At 40.0% G+C, this 17,476-nt stretch overlaps 1 protein-coding gene across 2 annotated transcripts in view; it reads left to right on the plus strand.

Annotated features, from left to right (window-relative positions):
- The first annotated feature begins 2,336 nt into the window (after positions 1–2,336).
- Positions 2,337–17,476, plus strand: part of UBP8 (ubiquitin-specific protease 8) — a 49,870-nt gene continuing 34,730 nt past the window's right edge. Inside the window, exons 1-5 of one of the 2 annotated variants that reach the window (XM_088952084.1) lie at positions 2,337–2,719; positions 3,018–3,263; positions 4,011–4,152; positions 5,440–5,499; positions 5,590–5,685. In XM_088952084.1, coding sequence (XP_088808210.1) covers positions 2,634–2,719; positions 3,018–3,263; positions 4,011–4,152; positions 5,440–5,499; positions 5,590–5,685 — 630 coding nt within the window. In that variant the 5' untranslated portion in view covers positions 2,337–2,633. Of the gene's footprint in view, positions 2,720–3,017; positions 3,272–4,010; positions 4,153–5,439; positions 5,500–5,589; positions 5,686–17,476 lie in introns of both variants that reach the window. The other variant, XM_088952085.1, reaches the window with a different exon arrangement.

Genomic DNA, 17,476 nt, shown 5'->3' on the forward strand with positions numbered 1-17,476 from the left:
CTGATTTATATTGGTGGGGGCAATTCCTTTCATATGTGAAAGTCTGTATATGGAAGATGTTAAGGCTTTCTATTAGGGTATTTAGCTCGAGAGACTATTATTTTGCTCTAAAATTGTTATTGAAAGTGATTGCTAATCAATTACAATCCTCCTGTTGGTAGACACTTGTGAACCATAATGGCTTCTTTATATACTATTATCGACAATTGCATGGGTGCTCTCTTTCACTTGAATCCTAACTTGACGGATCATATTCAAAGATCGTCAAATAATGCAGTCCACATTCTTGCTAAATATGAATTATTATTACAAAGATCTTTTAGTTGGTCTTCTATACCTACTTTCTTGAAGAATACATTTCATCGAGCTAATATAATGAGATGCCTTCAGGATTTTCATGTTAAAAAAACTAATAAATTTAATATCTTATAATTTATATTATATATACACTTATGCCATATATATAATATACCGTATAAAGCATAAAGTAAATAATTGCTTGGTACACATCATAAAAATTGAATTTGATTATATAATATTAAACTATATCTTATATCATTGTCCTTTACTTGCACAAATACATAACACATGCATTTACATTAATAAATTAAAAAATATTTTTTAATTATTAATTTTCTTAGCATCGGTGTCAGATTAAGGCCATGTTTGGGAGTGCATATTTTGGTTATTAAGCATTTATTGGTATTTGGGAAATAAGCCCAAAATAAATACTTAATTTTTAAAATAATGGCTTATTTTTTAAGCCCAAATTCCTAGTATTTTTTAAGTGCTTATACAATAAGCACCTATTCAATTTGTTTTCTTCAAAACTCATCCCTACTTGAAATTTCAAATATAACTTAAAAAATTATGCTTAGTTGAATTTTATAAAATACTTTCGTAAAAGTACTTTTATAAAAGTACTTTCGCATAAAAGTACTTTTGTAGAACCAATTTCATAAAAGTGCTTTCATAAAAGTATTTTCACAAAAAAGTGCTTTTATAAAAATAATATAGTTAAAGTTCTTTCATAAGGGTGTATTTTGAAAATCTGAAAGAAAAAGAAGGATAAAGTAGTCATAAATGTTTATTTTAGTGCTTATTGGAAAAAAAAGACTACCAAATAGGGGTGCTCATGCTTCGGTTCTAATTTTTGAAACAAACTAGGGTTAAAACCGATAATTGAAACCGAACCAAGCCGATCGGTTAACCAGTTGACCGGTTTAGTTAACTGTCGGTTCGGTTTGTCAATTTATTGGTTTTTTATTAGTGACAATATTTATTATAGAAAAATATATAAATATGTAATAAAATACCAGAAATATATAACATTAAATTTTAAATAATAAATAGTATATTATATATTATAAATATATATTTATATATAATGCATATTTATTAATTTATAATGTATAGAAAATATAATATATATTTTATAAATATACAATAAAAATATATAAATATGTGTATATCGGTTGATTTGATTAATTACCAGTTTTGGTTAATCAAAACCGAACTGATACCTTTGTTTTTTAATATTGAACCTAAACTGAACCTACTGATTTGATTAACCAAAATTTTGGGTCGATTTCTATCTATTCAATTTTTCGATTTTTTTTGCTCACCCCTACTACCAAATGAATGCAAAAATACTTATTCAAATAAACACTTATTTTTAACTTAAACACTCTCGGAGCTGGAACCGATCCGTATAACCACAACAGTGTCATCTATTTTATTACTTTTTTTTTTTTTCCAAATTCCGATGAAGGCACTATTTCGGACCTTGACTTTCAAGAATGGGACGTGAATCTGATCAAGTTTGTCCCCTTCCCCCATTTTTGGCACGAAGAATTGAATGACACTGTGTTCATTGAAAATCTTGTGAAGCGTAGACACCGTGAATTTGGAATATTTTCACTTGGATATGTCTTATTAAATCATTTTACTAGTTCCAGAAAGATCAAAAGCAGATTCCAATCTAACCGTAATTATAGCTTGGCACCACGCTACATCCATGGACCACCGATCGTGTGGTGGTCCGGGTTTCTCAAAGCATCGCGAGAGGAGAATATCCATGGTGCCTTGCTTTGGCTCACGCCTCACAGTCACAGGCTCACGCATATTTCGTTTCTGATTTAACTAAAAGCAGTTTGTTCTTTTCCCCATCACCAGTTTAACTTGCGGGCCAGTTGTTGATTCATGTACCGATTCCAATCTGACAGTTATCTAAACTGGGTTCAGATCAAGCAGCTTTGATCGTTTGATGTTATATGGCTAGGATTCAATGAATGGAAGTTGGCCAATGAGAAAGGATTGAGTTTCTGATGGACGGTCCAGATCTTCTGTTTCCTGTTAGAGTGCAGTGTGAAATCCTGTTCTTTTTTTTTTTTGCACACTCACCTCTCTTTTCTCCGCTTTACTTTCTTTATTTTCTTTGCGTTTTAATATCTTTAATATAAATATTTTCCCTCCTCAAATCCTCTTCACAAAAAAGCTCCATTTCTTTCTCTGCAAATCCGCCATTTTCTCTATTTGTCCAACTCTCTCCTTCTCTCTTAGCTTCAAATGCTCTGCATTTCCGTGAATCTCTTTAGCCGTTTTTGATCTCGAAGACCTTCAAATTCTCTGGAATGGACGACTTCGCCTCGGAAGACCGCGCCGATGGGGCTCAGCGTCCAATATCAGAAGATGAAAGGGTCTACTTCGTGCCTTACAGGTACTTCGTTGTTCTTATTCCGATGCGATTTCTGGTTTGTGGATTCTTTTCTCTATTGATATCCTCTTTAGATCTTAGAACTGTTTGGTTTCTGAATCTGGAAGTAGGTGTTAATTGAACTCTAATGATGCAATTAGGTGAAATTTTTATGATTCATGTGGAGAGTTTTGTTTTGGCCATAGGATTTACTTAATGGTTGGATATGTTATGTTGGTGTTCGTTTGTTGCGTAGGAAGCTGGAGATTGCATATTTTTATTAAGAGAATGTTTTCTGTCTGATGTATGGAGTGGATTTCAGGTGGTGGAAGGAAGCTCAGGAGCCTTCGTCTGGGGATGGAGATGAGAACAGAGGCATTGTATATACGGCGTCGTCAACCTCTTATGCCGGTCCGATGAAGATCATAAATAACATTTTTAACTCGGATCTCGTTTTCAACCTTAGGAGAGAAGAAGATTCCGGGCAGGATGATCTGGATGACGAGGGAGTATCGGGACGGGATTATGCCTTGGTCACTGGCGAAATGTGGTTGAAGGCGCTCAAATGGTGAGAGGGTAAAACCAAATCATTCTGGTAATCTAATTTTTTTGACTCCACTACGTATCCCATCAACTTCTTCGCATTGGATGTGTTTTTATCTACTCTGAAAACCAAAAATAAGAATTTGTACGTCTCAGTATCTTTTTCAATGATAGGTTTCTGAAGTGGAGTATATCATAACTACTACTTGTTACGATTATCTTCTGCTTAGGATGCTAGTTTCCCTTTGGTAGATGTTTTGGTTAAGTGAACTTCTCTGCAGATCCCCTCACTTGATGCTTTTTGATTACTAGAACTACTCCATACCGGAGATTACACACTTGTAGCAATACGTATTTTTCTTTATTCCAATTCCCACATCTTCTGCTAGAAAGACCATTAAACTGACTGTGCAAATGTTTCCTTTTATTTAGAATTTAGTTTGTATTGACTATGCCATCTTAGTGAATTTTAATTTCACATCTGGGTCATTGTTTCTAATTTTCCCATGCTCTTTTTTTTGGGATCAGCAACAGAAATATTCACCCATCCTTGATGCTTCTGGTACTTTATTTTTGGTGTGTGTGTGTGCTCTGAAATGAAGTGACATTTCTTTTTGTCACTTTTATTTGATTAATTAGACAACATCTATGAGGTGTTTACTTGTGGGTTTTGTTAATTATAAATTTTGGTTTTTTATTGATGCATATAGAACTAAATAAATCTTGGTTACATATTCGGAGGTTGATTTTTTTCCCTCTTGTTTTCCTGCAGGCACAGTGATTCTAATATGGCAATGAAGGACAGTAGGAACTTTTCAGGTGCGGAGGATGATATGGCAGATGTCTATCCTCTACAACTTAGGCTCTCTGTTATGCGGGATACAAATTCATTATCAGTGAGGATAAGTAAAAAGGTCAAACCTTGTGAAACTGTTCTTTCTCTCTCTCTCATACACACAAATATGCTTTGTTGCAAACCTTGATAATGGGCATGTACAATAACAAAGTACTATAAGTTTTGATGTAGCCTTAAGTTTGGTTTTAGAACTTTCTTTATCTCAATAGAAATCTAAATTTGCAGTTGCAATTTTTTTTTTTTTTTTTGCCAAACAGATCATCATCTAGTATTAAGTAAGCAGCTATGCATCGTATAACTAAATTTAATTTTAGAATGAGACAACTATGGCCCAATATTTTTTCTATAATTTGAAGAGTTGAACAGAGCATTTCTGGGATGCAATTTAATGATTAATTAGTTCTTACTTGTTAGGAAGCAATAAACAGTAGACCTAGCTTCCCCCAGTTGACTGGGGTTCTCAGGCCCCAAAATATATATTTTTTGGGTGTTGGAACTAGTATGGTCATGGCAGCTAGCTGGTGTCTAGTTAATTGGACTGGTGGATTGGTTTTCTCACTATCCACCACCACTTGGTCCACTCGAAGTGAAAACATAGAAGTGCTTTTCTCGCTGATCAAAAAATAAAAAAAAAAACATAGAAGTGCTTTCAATGTACAGCCCTTTGTGTTCTTTTTTTTTTCCTTTCCTTTTGCATTCTTGACCTGGCCATACTGGTTGTCTGGTTGGGTGAGGATTGTTAAATACCTATTTAGTCAACTAATTGAGAAGTAGGCAAGTAGCCAACAATTTGCATTTTTGGAAGCCTACTTTTGTCCAATTCTTAGAGGTGCAGACACTTAAAATGCATATGAGTTTATATAGGGTAAAATATTATAGGAAGTACTCTTTCCTTCTCTTTGTCTCTATGACATCTGCAACGGAGTCAGTAATAGATAAGAGAGAAAAGATGCATGATAACTTGATGATCAAAAAGTAACTAGTTAATTTGTTATCTAAATTAAAGTTTTCATAGGATTTTTCTTTGTTTGATTGCATTCACCTATTACATGCTATTCTTCTTCTGTGCTTTATCTGTTGAAATTTCCCCATGATTTGTACTGAAAATGGTGATGTAACAAACTTTATGTTGTATTTTTGTCTAAATAATTAATATTTTATTATTTGTTTTCTTTTTCTTCTTTGTTTGTTTAATATATATTTTTTGAAAGGTAAAGTAAGATTTTATTAATTCAGATAGTACCATGTAAACATTAAATACATGTAATTCTTGGTCACCATGTTCGCCTTATTAGAGCATTTTTGTTTTTAATTTTAACTCATAATGTTTATGTACATATTTTAGGACAATGCAGTTGAACTCTACAAAAGGGCGTGCAAGATTTTCAGTGTCGAACCTGAGCTAGTAAGCTTCCTAATTATTAATTTGAAGTTGTTTCAACCAGCAATGGTTTTACTAGCACTGGATGGTTTATTCACTTAAGCTATTGAACAGTTACGCATTTGGGACTTTTCTGGGCAAACAAACTTGTTTTTCATAAATGACAGCAGCAAGTTGCCTAAAGATGGTCAACGCCAGTCAGATCAAGAGGTAGGTAGTTGATGCCTTTTCATTAAGAAGCTTGTTTCATTCGCTCAGTTGTGGTTGTGTGTATCTCTTAATAGTTTTCCATTTGAAGGATGCTTTTTCACTTTTCTTAAACTGAAGATATTTCAACAAATCCTAGTACTTACAATAAAAAAAAGAACTTGTTATCTCTAATTCAATTATCTGATACATTAAAAAGTCACAAAATTATTCAATTATTGAATGCAGACTTTTCTGAGGACTCCGTACCCACTAAAGGGTGATATGGAATAGGGTCAGTTCTCTGGTAGATCAAGTTCATTTCATGTCCTAATTATAGTTAATTTTTTTGATAGATAAAATATCACATTTCCATTAAATAAAAGAGAGATTACAAGAACAGTCCCTTGGGAAGGTGCGAGATGCTGCCTCTTCAAACAGAAAACACCACATGGCTAAAGCAAAAAGTACATGAGTGTTAATACAAAATTACAGTTGAGCCCAAAACAATGTTTCCCTATTTGTCCCTTATTTTGCCAAGATATCAGCAAAGGAATTAGCTGATCTCCCCACCCACTGTATTGGTTTTTTGATCAGCAATTGTTAATTTTCATTAGATTAGAAACATGATATAGTACAGTGAGTACATATACATAGAAAAGACAGTGAAGAGATAAAACAACTTATTTCTCCCCTTAATTGCACCCTTCCCACCCCTTGTTTTGTTAGAGTATCAGCAAAGGAGTTACCGCTACGCTTACACCCGCTGAATGATACTTCCATAACCCTAGTTAGCCATCTGAATTTTTTCTTTTCATTGTTGTAGAACCACATCTTCATTTCATCACTATGAAACCAATTTACAACCAACTGTGAATCCCCTTCCACTATTAATTTCCTAATATTCAAAGACCTTGCCCTTTGGACTCCTTCCATCATTGACAAAACCTCTACTCTGAAAGAGTCTCCCTCTCCCACTGGGCTTGAAAATAAGGGCAATTATTCTCCCCTCTTCATCCCTAAATACACCTCCAATTCCTTATGGTTCTAGGTTTCCTATACTACTACCACCAAAGTTGAGTTTGATAGATCCTGTTTCTGGTGTAGACCAAAGATGAGTAGTAGCAGGTGTATAAGGAACAAAAGTTGCAACTTCCTTCCTTTTTCTAAGAATGTCATCCATAGTTACACTAGAAAAGGTTTCTAGAGATTTGAGCCAATGAGCCACCCTAACCATTAATGTTTCAATCAAGTCTTCCTTATTTCTTTCCTTTTCCAAGAATAGTCTTGAATTCCTTTCTTCCCATATTGTCCATAGTAGTCTCTACATTAGTCTTCCCCTCTTATTTGGCCATTGGAAGAATGAAGGTTCAAATAGTCTTTGCACGTCAACTTGAGGATTCCGCCCAAGGTTCAAAATATCGATATAGGCCGATACGCTGGTAGGGCATATCGACCTGTATTGATACAGTTTTTTTGATGTTTTTTTTTTTAATTTTTTTTGAAACTGGTTCAGAGGGGCTGGTTTAAGGCCAGTCTACCCCCTGAACCACTTCCCGACCCTAACACCCTCTGTAGGGGCGTATCGGGAAGGCTCCGATATGATACGTATCGGTTGATACGTGACAAAATTTTGATCCTTGATTCCGCCTACACCCAAAACAATGGAAGAACCATTCCCAAATATATGCAACAAAAGGTACAAGAGATAAGTAGATGGTAACAGTTCTCACCATTATCTTTGCATAAAATACACTAGTGTGGGGATAAACTTCAGTTCTTGCGCTTTCTTTGAAGCAAATCACAAGTGCCGATCTTTTCATGGACAACTTCCCAACAAAAAGCTCCAATCGTAGAAGGAATTGGCTTGCACCAAAGCTCTTTAGCTGGATAAGAAGGTAAAGAACTAATGGAGGGTTGAGAGAAGGCTTTGTAGAAGGAAGCACAAGAGAAAGAACTAGAAGGATTACAAGTCCAGATTCGACTATCTAGTTTAGCAGGATAAAGGAATACTTCCTCCAATAATTGGAGTAAGCTCATCACATTTTGAAGCCCAAGGTCTCTTATACCCCTTAGAAGCCCTAAATCCCAGCTTACACCATTGGTAGAAGTCAAGGGCATAGTTGTCAAGGCGTTGCCTAGGCGCACTTGGCTGGATGCCTCGCCGGAATGCCTTGACTTTTAGCAACTAGGTGCCCTTCTAGGTGACAAAAATAACAAGATGGGTGTCTTTTATAATATCATTTCTCTATATATTTTTTTGATCAGCAAAGGAGACTTTTATTTGAAATTAGGGTTAAAAAGTTTTACAACTTTGTGTATGGGATTAGAGCTCCCATACTATTACATATTTCTGTCCCTCTTTACATTGCAGCCCAAAACAATTGTTGCCTCAAAGCCCCTTGTTTAGTAAGATAATTAGCTAGCCCATTTGCACTCCTTCTAACCCATTTAATATCAGCCTCTACCTCCCTTGCGACCTTTTCCACTTCCCTTATCACTTGTTTGAAAGTCCATGGAGTAGTTCTATTGTTTTTAGCCCAAGAGATGATCACTTTGGAGTCTTCTTCAACCTCAATATGCCTCATTCCTAGTTGCTTAGCTATCTTCAATCCTTGTAGCAATGCCATTAACTCAGCTTTTAGAGAGTTACCCATGTCGATAGGTCCAAAGAACAATGCTAATATTCTCCTTTCAGAATTTTTGATTACTCCCCCGATACTTGACAGTCCTGGATTTCCAAAAGAGCTTCCATCAAAATTCAGTTTAATCTTGTTACCATTTGTAGGTTTCCATTCCATCCTTACTCTCTCTTTCGCCTTGAAGATTGCGCTACTTCTGTCCAGGATCTTATAATGTTTGTGACTGAGAAATCTTGAAAGATATGCAGAGATCTTACCCAATGAGCTACTTTAACTTTAATTGTGTCGATTACCTCCTCCCTTGTTCTACTCTTATCAAAGAATATTCTGTTATTCCTTTCTTCCCATATTACCCAACAAATAGTTGCCTTTGTAGCTTTCCACATAACCTTCCCTCTTTTCTTTGATTGCCTCAAAAAGTCTTGGTTGAAAAGTCCTGCCACATCTTGAGGGGAAACCCACCTGCAACCAAAGAGAAAACAAAAAAATTCCCAAATGTGATGCAGAAAGGAACAAGATAATAATAGATATGCCAAGGTCTCACCACTTTCCTTACAAAGGGAGCACATGTGAGGAGAAAGACAAGCAAAAGGCCTTCTCTACAGCATATCACAAGTATTAACCTTGCCAAGGAGAATTCCCAACAAAAGGCTTGAATTTTTGGAGGGATAGGCTTACTCCATATTTCTTTTATAGGGAAGTCCCCAACCGGATTGCTAGGTGTGGCAAGAACACTAAAGAAGGAGGAACAAAAGAAGAGCCCACCTGAGGAGCCTTTCCAAATTCTAGAATCTTCCATGGATGGGTCCAAATATAGGAGTGGAGCAGGCCACCACCGAGTAACATTTCACTAGAAGACAGAGAGGCTAGAGTGACACGCGACAGAGCCTCCCAGAGTTAGTTACTCAACAATTGAACTAAAGAGGCACATTCATTTTTCCTGAGGCCCCTCCTGAGATCTTGTTGGGACCCAAACACTCCCTTCAAACCCAACTATAGGAGTGGAGCAGGCCACCACCGAGCAACATTTCACTAGAAGACAGAGAGGCTAGAGTGACACGCGGCAGAGCCTCCCAGAGTTAGTTACACTGCCACCAGAAGATATTCTCTCCATGATTGCACACATGTAGGCCAACTATATAAGGCCCTGATCATGTAATAAGTGGCGTGAATGAATATCCCTTTCATCTCTCTCTCTTTGAGTCATTTTCTTCCTACCTTTCCCCTTTCCCTCCCATCTTTTGTTTCAGGAGGTTAAGCCACCCTCGAAGGGGCTTCCGAGGTGAGCGGTAACTCATCGGATTGGTATCAGAGCTAGGGCTGTTCATAAGATGACCCAACTCGAACCGACCCAATTCGAGTCGGCCGGGTTTTCTTCATCACCGGTCGGTTTCGGGTTATAAAAAATCATAAACCGATGATTCAGTTCGTAGTTACAACTGAGTTAGTAGTTACAACCTACTTAGTTACACTATATATCTCTCATCTCTATAGTGTAAGTGGACACCAGTTGGCAAGTAGTACTCTCAAACTCTGCTCCCTCCACAACTGGATCCATGGATGGGCCGCAAAACATTAAGGAAATGCTGGTTTCCTTTAGGAATGTAGAGCTAGAAATGAACACTTGAACAACAACTAAGTCACCACTAAGTAGAGCCGGAACCGACCCAAACCGACTCAAACCGATTAGGTCGGTTTTGCTTAACACAGGGTCGGTTTCGGTTTCAATTTCAGGTAACCCGACCAGATTGGGTCGATTGGAAAAACATCAGTAAACCGATCCAACCCAACCCATGAACAACCCTAATCAGAGCCAGGCTATCCAAATCCCATGCTTCACGATGCCACAGACACGTTCCACTACCGTGGATGAAAGGGTCGACCAGCTGGAGGTTGGATTTCACCAGGTGTTGAACGAACTCAAGGAACTCAAAGTGGTTGTCTCCAGCTTCGTTTCTCAGCAACAGTCCGGCGAGACCAGTCACCTAGCAGGAGCGGAAGCCTCTGCTTCCAGTAGCCAAAGAACAGGGTATTACCCCACTGGAAAGGTCATTAAGATCAACTTTCCCAACTATTCCTTTGGAGATCCCATTCCTTGGATCTTCCGAGCAGAAAGATATTTCGAATACCACGAAATTCCCGCATACCAGTGTCTCCATTGCCTTCATTCATCTAGAAGGAGACGCGATTCTATGGCTCTAGTGGTATCGCCAGAATCATCCCCAGGTAACTTGGGCGGAGTTCACCGAAGCTTTGTGCATCCGCTTTGAGTCGACGACGTTCGTGGACTACGACGAGCTGATCACCTGGTTGAAGCAGACTGGAACGGTAGCAAAGTATTGGCTCGAGTTTGAGCGGATGGCAACTAGGGTACACGACTGGCCGGAGAAAGCCTTAGTAGGATGTTTTGTGGGAGGTCTCAGAGAGGATATCCGTCTGGAGGTGAGGGCTCTCCGTCCGGTGACTGTCATGGTTGCGGTGGGATTGGCTCGCCTGCAAGAAGAAAGAATCGACAACCTTCATAGAGATAGCAAACCGACCTACCCAAATTTGAGGACTCCTCCACGGGTTGATCAACAACCCATGAAACCGTCTAGGGATCATCAGAAGCCCATATTGCCTCGGCCCACTATGCCCTTCAAACATCTCTCATGGGCTGAGATGCAAGCCCGACGTGAGAAAGGCCTTTGTTATAACTGTGATGATAAGTTTGGACTGGGCCATAAATGCTGGGTCCAACGGGTGTTTCTCCTACAGACAGAAGAAGAGCCGGAAGAGACAGACCCATAGCACTTAAATGACTGTGAACTGATTCTAGACGGGGCCGAGATCTCCTTACACACCCTCATGGGCCTCAACTCTCTTCAGTCCATGCGCGTAGAAGGAAGATTGGTGGGCCGGACCGTGATGATTTTGATTGACAGTGGCTCTACCCTGAATTTCATCACTTGCCGTTTGGCTAAGTAGCTAGGTATGACCTAACAATCCACTCCTCTCTTTTCAATCCATGTGGCTAATGGGAGTCAGATGTCGTGTAATGGTGTATATAAGAAGGAAAAAATTCTCATACGGGGCCATAATTTTGTGGTGGATCTCCACCCATTCGATTTCTCGGGGGCTGATATTATTTTGGGGGTTCATTGGTTGCGTGGCCTGGGCCCTGCTTTATGTGATTGGGCGAAAATGACAATGGATTTTCACCAGGATGGCCAGTCTTGTCATTTACAAGGGGTGCGGCCCCCTAGTCCACAAAGTGACACTTTAGCCTCCATGATACGAGCCTCCAAGGATGCTGGCCAACCCATATTTATGCACTTAGGCTTTCGGCCCACAGTCCCAATTCTGGACAACCAGGGTTGTGTTCACCCCACAGAAGCCCAACACAAGGCCTTACGACCGATACTCGATTAGTTTGGCGATGTATTCAAGGAGCCGAACCAATTACCTTCATCCCGGGCTTGTGATCATCAGATACCTCTCTTACCTGGTTCTAATCCGGCCAATGTGAGGCCATATAGATACCCTTACTTTCAGAAGCTGGAAATTGAGAAGGCAGTGAGAGAACTATTGGGAAAAGGGCATATACAGACCAACACCAGCCCTTTTTCATCTCCTATACTCTTAGTAAAGAAGAAAGATGGTAGTTGGCGCTTTTGCGTAGATTACCGGGCCTTGAATCAGATTACTATGAAGGACAAGTTTCCTATACCCCTCATCGACGAACTATTGGATGAGTTAGGAGAGGCATGAGTGTTCTTCAAATTAGACCTGCGGTCTGGGTATCATCAGATTCGGGTCCACCAGGCTGACATCCACAAGACGGCCTTTAGGACCCACGATGGCCATTATGAGTTTTTGGTTATGCCTTTTGGACTCACCAACGCCCCCTTCACCTTGCAGGCCCTCATGAATGACATATTCAGGCCATTTCTAAGGCGATTTATTTTGGTGTTTTTCGATGATATTCTGGTGTACAACAGGGATTGGGACACACATATGGAACATCTAAAACTCACCCTCACAACTCTAAAGGGGCACCCGTTATATGCCAAAATGACAAAGTGTTCCTTTGGACAAGGACAAATTCAGTACTTAGGCCATGTGGTTGCAGCAGGTCGGGTCATGACAGACCCAGAAAAGGTAGACCCCATCCAGAAGTGGCTCAAGCGCACTACTGTAAAGGCTCTGCGGGGATTTCTTGGGCTTATCGGATATTATGGGCGCTTCATTAAGGGGTATGTGTTTATGGCCGCCCCTCTAGCACGTCTATTAAAGAAGGATTCCTTCAGTTGGACTGATAAAGCCCAACGGGCTTTTGAAGACTTGAAGACAACAGTTTCTAGCCCTCCAGTCCTCACTCTTCCAGACTTCTCTCAGCCCTTTGAAATAGAATGTGATGCGTCGGGTGTAGGAGTAGGGGCTGTCTTGATGTAGAAAGGGCAGCCCATTGCTTATTTCAGCAAGGCTCTCTCAGCAGCTCACCAAAGTCAGTCCACTTATGTCAAAGAAATGATGGCTGTGGTGATGGCAGTGCAAAAGTGGCATGCATACCTATTGGGACGCCAATTTTTTATTAGGACAGACCAACGAAGTTTGAAGTACATAGCAGAGCAAAGGGTGCACACCCCGGAGCAGCAAAAATGGCTTAGTAAACTGATGGGCTTTGACTACCTCATAGAATATAAGCCGGGACCCGCAAACAGAGTAGCTGGTGCCTTGTCGCGAGTAGAAGAGTTAACCCATCTGACCTGCTCTCAACCCAACTTCCCTTTGTTTGAAGCTATACGACAAGAAGCTAGGTCTGATTTGCAGTTGTAGGTCATTAGAGATAAGTAGAGGCGAGACCCTTCACAAGTTGCTGGTTTGTTGTTGCCTAGAATTCGGCCCACAAAGCTGAACTGCTAAGGTTGTTTCATGACTCTGCCTTGGGAGGGCACTCAGGGGTGCTACGGATCCTAAAGAGGCTCAACAACCACTATCATTGGGTAGCAATGCGTAAGGATGTATTACAATATGTATCCGAATGCCAAACCTGCCAACAATAGAAATACTCGTCACAGTCTCCCGCTGGCCTTCTACAACCTCTCAAGATTCTAGATCAAGTGTGGGAAGACCTTTCCATGGACTTCATCACGGGTCTTCCTCGTTCTGCAGGGAAGGAGGTTATCATGGTAGTGGTTGACCGTCTCACCAAGTACAATCATTTCTCTGCATTACCTCACCCTTACACCGCAGAAATGGTGGCTGACATCTTCATTCGGGACATCGCCAAGCTGCATGGAACCCCAAGATCCATTGTCTCAGATCGGGACCCTGCTTTCCTGAGTTCATTCTAGAAGGAATATTTTTGGTTGCAAGGAACCCAACTACACCCCTCCACGAGTTATCACCCGCAGACTGATGGGCAGACTGAAGTTCTTAATCATTGCTTGGAAGCCTACCTTAGATGTTTCATAGGGGAAAAGCCTCGACAGTGGGCTCATTGGCTTCCGTGGGCAGAATACTGGTACAATTTGACTTATTAGTCGGCTGCTAGAATGACACCCTTCAAAGCTCTATATGGCAGAGAACCTCGTCCCATATTACCTTATGAATATGGGTCATCCAAGGTGGCAGAAGTAGAGACCCGTCTACTTGTGAGAGACGAGATTCTTAGATTGCTTAAGTTCAAATTGACAAAAGCCCAACAACGAATGAAGGCCCGCTATGACACTCACCACCACCCATTAGAATTTTAGGTGGGTGACTTTGTTTACCTTAGCTCCAACCTTACCGCCAGATCTCGGTAGTAAGATGGGCTTGGCACAAGCTAGCACCCAGGTATTATGGGCCTTATAAGGCTCTGGAGAGAGTGGGCCTTGTTGCTTATCGCTTGGACCTCCTTGCAACCTCAAAGCTTCATCTAGTGTTTCACATCTCACTTCTTAAGAAGGCGGTGGGAAATCATACACCTGTCTCACTTAACTTACCCCAATCCACTGAAGAAGGGGACATTGACACGGAGCCTATCAGAATTGTGGATTTCCGTTGGGTTCGATGAGGTGGTTAGGTTGTGCCAGAAGCCAAGGTAGAATGGGCTGGGCTTCCTCCAGATGATACCACTTGGGAACCCTATCTTAGGTTGAATGAGAGGTTTCCAAACCTAGACCTTGAGGGCAACGTCAATACTAAGGGGGGAGGAATTGTTGGGACCCAAACACTCCCTCCGAACCCAACCATAGAAGTGGAGCATGCCACCACCGAGCAGCATTTCACTAGAAGACAGGGCCTCCTAGAGTTAGTTACACTGCCACTAGAAGATATTCTCTCCATGATTGCATACATGTAGGCCAGCTATATAAGGCCCTGATCATGTAATAAGTGGTGTGAATGAATATCCCTTTCATCTCTCTCTCTGAATCATTTTCTTCCTACCTTTCCCCTTTCCCTCCCATCTTCTGTTTCAGGAGGTTAAGCCACCCTCGAAGGGGCTTCCGAGGTGAGCGGTAACTCATCAAATCCATATTCCAATTGATCCCATTTGGGCCATGATTACCTAAAATGCTTACTGTTTCCCTTTGAAGTTTGACAAAGTGTATAAGTCAAAGGGTGTTAAAAGATTTTATTATATGCTATATATATCAATTATACCTTGTTTTAATGTTTCACTATTGAAATTTAAAAGATCAAAGGGTTTTGAGGAGAGAAAAAGAAAGAAAAGAAAAGAAAGATTAAAATTATAAAGAGGTTTTTTTTTTTTTCCCTATTCTCCCTCTCTCTCTCGAATTAAATAAAACAGAAACTCCATCCTTGTTGTCTTGAATATTTATCATATAAAGTTAATAACCTTCTTTAGCTGCTAATTGATATGAAATTGCTCTTTTAAATACTTATTATATGGTAGTATTATTTTTGAAGATAATGAAATTAATATATGTAAAAGATTTTTATCTTTTGGATGTGATGATTTGCCACATTTTTAAAGGAAATTTAATGTTCTTACTAAAGGCAATTGTTATTATTATTTTTTGTTTCAATTAATATGCATGCTGAATGGTATATAAAACTAGGGAACTAGCCAAAAGTTAGTTTTTTATATTATAACATTTTTATTGCCTAGGCTCCCCAGTGTTGCCCAGAATCGCTTAGATGCCTTGAAAGCTATGTTCGAGGGAACGAGGAACTTGGAGATGGGCTCATTTTTGAAACAAGAAAGGGTAAAGAGAGAGGGAAGTTGATCTTTCAGAGTGGAAGAGCCCAACCAGATATGTTCCCAAAATTTAATCCCATTACTGCTATAAAGATTATATCTGATAAAGGGAAGGAAAGATGGTAGGATTTTATTGATGGCCTTCCAGGGAGATGCTTAATTTACCCTTACCGGTGCTCCAACATCTGTAAAATGCTATCAGATGCGAGAAAAACAGAGCAAGAAAACTCTGAATTAATTCCTTAAGATAGATGGTTTATATAGACAAAAATATCTGATTTGGACTAGTGGGCCAGCTGTCGGGTGGTTGTTAGAATGCAAGAGGCTTTCTGTTACAACTGTTATAACAACAGTTGGTATATGCTAACACCCCCTCCTTCAAGTTGGTGCATGAAGGACTTGAATGCCCAACTTGGGCACTAGATGATGGAACTTGTCAGATCCAAGAGCCTTTGTAAAGAGGTCAGCTGGTTGAGAGTTGCTAGGCAGATGGAAGGTCTTTATTTCACCACTTTGGACATGTTCGCGTACAAAATGGCAGTTGATGTCGATGTGTTTAGTATGTTCATGGAACACAGGATTAGCAGCTATGTGAAGTGTCGCCTTGCTGTCACAATGTAATTGCATGACGGGGGTGTTGATGGTTAAGTCGTGAAGGACTCTTTTCAGCCATAAGAGTTCAGCAGTGGCGGTGGCCATGGCACGATATTCAGCTTCAGCGGAGGACCGAGAAACAGTAGTCTGCTTTTTTGTCTTCCATGAGAGTGGTGAAGTGCCTAACAAAGTAAGATATCTGGTAGTAGATCTCCGGGTTAGTGGGAAACTAGCCCAATCAGAATCACAGTATTCACATAGCATGGGTTCACTCGTAGCATTGAAAAAAAGGCCATTCATGAAAGTACCCTTCAGATATCGAACAACACGAAGGGCGGCATCAAGATGCTCTTGTCTTGGCGTTTGCATGTGCTGACTGAGGCAGTTAACAACAAATCTAATATCAGGCCTTGTGACAGTTAGATAAACTAAACGACCCACAAGGCGACGGTAACGGGTTTGATCTTCAAGAAGAGGGCTAGTGGAATCAATGAAGTGACGTTGCTGCTCATGGGTATGGGAGAAGGCTTGCAATCTGTCAGTCCACATTCTTCAATGATATCTTTGAGATAGTTGTGCTGAGTGAGAGAGAGACCTGAAGGGGAGCGAGTAACTTCCAACCCCAAGAAATATTGAAGTGAACAAAGGTCTTTGATGCGAAACTGATCATCGAGGTATTGCTTAATGAAAGAAATGCGAGACGGATCATTGCTCGCAATGATGATATCATCAACATAAACCAAAATTGCAGTGTAGGAATCACCTTGGCTTTGTGTGAAAAGAGAGTAGTCTGCATTGGACTGTTTAAAGCCAAGGGAGAGGATGGCTTGAGTGAATTTGGCAAACCACATTCTTGAAGCTTGCTTGAGCCCATAGAGAGATTTTTGTAATTTGCAAAGCTTGTGAGTCCCTTCTTTGGCAAACCCTTGAGGATGGTCATATAAACTTCTTCATGGAGGTCACCGTGTAAAAGGGCATTGTTAACATCAAGTTGGTGTAGTTCCCATTGTTTGATGGCAGCAACGGCCAATAGGCATCGTACAATCACTAGTTTTTCCACTGGAGCAAATGTATCATGATAGTTAAGACCTTCAACTTGTGTATAGCCTTTGGCAACGAGCTGGGCTTTAAATCGTTCAATGCTGCCATCAGTTTTGTACGTGATTTTATATATCCATTTTGATCCAATAGCACGCTTTCTTGGTGGTAGGTCAACAATGGTCCAAGTGTTGTTCTTTTCAAGGGCTTCATTTTCTTTGGCCCTGGCTTCTCTCCATCTTGGGTCAGAAAAAGCTTGAGCAAAGGTAGTGGGTTCGTGGGCATTGGTACTAATTCCAATGTTGAGCACAACATTGGTGTTTGCATTTGAAATGGAAGGTGGGAGTTGTAC

Source organism: Nelumbo lutea, chromosome 6, assembly GCF_056320005.1.
Source record: "Nelumbo lutea isolate HS-2025 chromosome 6, American lotus-T2T, whole genome shotgun sequence".
Taxonomy (NCBI): domain Eukaryota; kingdom Viridiplantae; phylum Streptophyta; class Magnoliopsida; order Proteales; family Nelumbonaceae; genus Nelumbo; species Nelumbo lutea.